We start from the raw sequence: 3,150 nt of genomic DNA, 5'->3' as shown, positions 1-3,150 counted from the left end.
CACTAGAAGCAATGAGTTATTAAAATTCACAATTCCTTAAGTCATCCTCATAAATGAGTATAAGGATGGTAATTCACATCTTCAACCTGTGTAAATAAATTAAATGCTAATGTTGTAAGCATTTTTTTCTTCAGGGAAAAGGCTAAAAAGAAAATAAAAATAAGCACTTTTACTTTCATATTTGTTACTTACTAATCCTGCCCAGCAAATATTTTTTAAAGGGTTGAAAGAGTACTCTTACCTCCAGTGAAGTTCAGCGGCATTGCCACGTCAACAGTATTTGTGACAGTTAATAAGAACTCTCCACTAATCAGTAGTGAAAGCTCTTCAAATCCAAGGCATGTGCCCCACACAGGAAAATAGTCTCCATCATGAAAACTCTTTGCAAGTAGAAAAAGAGAAAATTAAGTTTATTCAAACTTTTCAAAATAAAAATTAGCCATATCTTTTGTCATTACCAAACAGGCACCTGAGTTACACATGGATTTCTGAAGCATTCTCCAGGATCCATAAGTAGGCTATCACTTACTCTCTCTTCAGACGAAGCTCCCACACAGGCTGGAAAACATGAGCTGCGGACACACTGTATATCTTGACCCAAAGACTATAAAAGCCTACAGATTACTGACCTTAGCTATTAAAAGTTTGAAACAAGTATTTCAAAGGCTAAAAACACTTATTTAGGGAAATATTTAAGCGGGGATTGGTAAGATACTAGGGCTAGCAAGATTAATTTAAAAATCACTGTTAATAGTTGAGGAGAGAAACAGTAAGGGTTTGAGCTATGGTACAAAGGCAGTCCCACTGTGACCATTACAAAGGAGAAGTCAGAGGCTCAGAAGCTCTGCTTGGTAAATGAACATGGAGTCTACGGTAACTGTGAAGAAAGTTCTAATAGGATTGAATGAGTTGGGAAGAAGAACAGATTTCAAGAAGTGAGAATTAATAACACAGAAACAATGCCGCAAAAAAATAAAATAAAATAAGAGGACAGAGAGAGACATCAAAATGTCTACACCACATGAGGACATGGTTCACATTAACAAGCATCAAGAGAGGACCAGTCAGCAGGGCTCTGAAGGGTCTCTGGAAGCCCAGGATTAGATGAAGCACGTGGAAAACACTTTTATTTGGGTGCAGCCAAGAACAGGTGCCTCAAGGTTAAAGGTATGATGAGGCTAAGGGTAATTTTGAAGGGAGCATTACCATCTGCTTAAAACAAGAACTACTCTCACTAAAACTTACAAAACTTACAAAACTTACAAAAATCCATCTGGAATAACAAGCAATAACTGATATTTACCTGTATGGACAAGTCGTAAAATATTTTGGCCACTTTAGCATAATCTGAGCGCCTCAGGTCAACACTTCCTCCAGGGAAAAGGATTCTGAAACAACGTCACATAAATCAAATAGGGTGTATTTTGCCACCCCTGACCCATACACACACAGAAAACAATCTTTTTATTTTAAAACAATTTTTCTTATTACATATGCAATAAGATCCTTGAAGAAAATTAGAAAAACAAAAAAGAAATTATAAAATATTTACAATCCCAGCCATTCAGAAACTACAGCAGTTAACAACACTTTAGAGAATATTTTCCAAAAACCTCTTCAAAAAGTTTATTTGATGAAATAGAGTGTGGGAAAATTAAAAGTAAATAAGTAGGGGAGGGGCAAGAGTACACAGAGCTAGATATCAAAGACGGACAAAATTCCAGGTTTAGCCAGGTTTAAAAGAAGGTGATCTGTCATGCCAAATCAATTGCAGGTGGGTAGGACTTAGCTCACAAATAATTTAACTATAAAGAACAAGCTGGTCATAAAAAAGATATTTAAGCTGGAATTAAATTTCTCCAAGAACTTAATTCTTATCATCCTGAGTCTCTTCAGAAATACACATGGTATTAGAACATTTTTTTCAAGAAACATAATTACGATTCTACAAAAAGTCTAGGAAAAGGAGGCAATCAAAAATATTTGATATTCTTTTACACACTTATAAAGGTGAAATATAGAAAACTATTTTCATGTTTTTATATCAACTTTTAAAATTAAACTTTTAAATTTATAATTTATAGCAACGTCTTGAAAGAACCAAGGATATTCAAAAGAGGTAAGAAAAATGGTATTAAACATATTAAAATTTTGAAAATATTTAAATACAAGTTTGAGGTATGTGAAATATCACTTGTGAGATTGTTGTTATTCAAGAAATATATTCTGTTTCTTCCACGAGCTAGACTCAGGACTTGCCTAGAGAGACAAACATGAGTGGTTTTGCTGTTAGGAAGATCACAGTCTGGTAGAAAACATATAAGCATCTGTGTGGGAGAATATCTACCACAAACCCAAGCAGAAAATCCCACAATTAAAAGTGGCTTAGGGAAGACTCATTAGCGTTCTCTCTTTCCATTAACTCAGTATTTTTTAATTTTTATGTTTTGCATCCCAGGTCTCCAGCTTACAGACATTAACTTAGTATTTAAAAAGCTGCCTCTGATCAAATATGGTATGTCTAACCCCAAAGTCCTTTCATGCAGCAAAACCTGACTGTCCCTCCTATATGACAAACTCCTTAGGGCATGGCTCTGTCTTTTCATCTCTGTTATTCCCCCTGCAAAATACTATGGGGTCCAATGCATAATAGTGACTCAATAAAGGTGCTTTTGGAGTCACATTAGAATACAGCTCATTTTCTGGTGACACTCCGAGATATAAATAAGGCCCCCAATTTAACCCACTTTGGAGTGCAGCTTTCAGTGACTACATGAGAGAGAAAAGGGGCCTACAGGAGCAAGAATTAGTGGCAATGCAGAAAGCAAGTGAGGAAGATAGAAAATGGACTCATTTTGGTGGTTTGCATGAAGACATACTGATCAAATGGACAGGCTAGCTCCCAAAAGTATGTATTACTGTCTACACTGCTACTTGATTTCAGATTCCTCTCCAAACAGGAATGCAATTGGGGAGAGGGTGGGAAAAAAATGAAGTGATTCAAAAGGTCTATTTTTCAGGTTCTACTATTACATTCTAGCCTAGACTTAATGATCTTTGTCCATGCCAAAGTACCTTGCACACAGCACATACTGGGCATTGTAAATGTTTTACTAAATTGAAATGATTTTACAGTAAATATTTACTGAA

General features: G+C 35.6%; 1 protein-coding gene across 1 annotated transcript in view; it reads right to left on the bottom strand.

Moving 5' to 3' along the window:
• GGH (gamma-glutamyl hydrolase (conjugase, folylpolygammaglutamyl hydrolase)) overlaps positions 1-3,150 on the bottom strand; it is a 26,987-nt gene that overhangs the window by 13,217 nt on the left and 10,620 nt on the right. The window contains exons 5-6 of the mRNA XM_011982189.1: positions 1,304-1,388; positions 242-380 (exon numbers count right to left, since the gene is read on the bottom strand). Coding sequence (XP_011837579.1) covers positions 242-380; positions 1,304-1,388 — 224 coding nt within the window. The remainder of the gene's footprint in view (positions 1-241; positions 381-1,303; positions 1,389-3,150) is intronic.

Source organism: Mandrillus leucophaeus, unplaced genomic scaffold, assembly GCF_000951045.1.
Source record: "Mandrillus leucophaeus isolate KB7577 unplaced genomic scaffold, Mleu.le_1.0 Scaffold236, whole genome shotgun sequence".
NCBI lineage: Eukaryota > Metazoa > Chordata > Mammalia > Primates > Cercopithecidae > Mandrillus > Mandrillus leucophaeus.
Note: the sequence above shows the minus strand (reverse complement) of the source record. Positions and strands in the feature narration are given on the sequence as shown.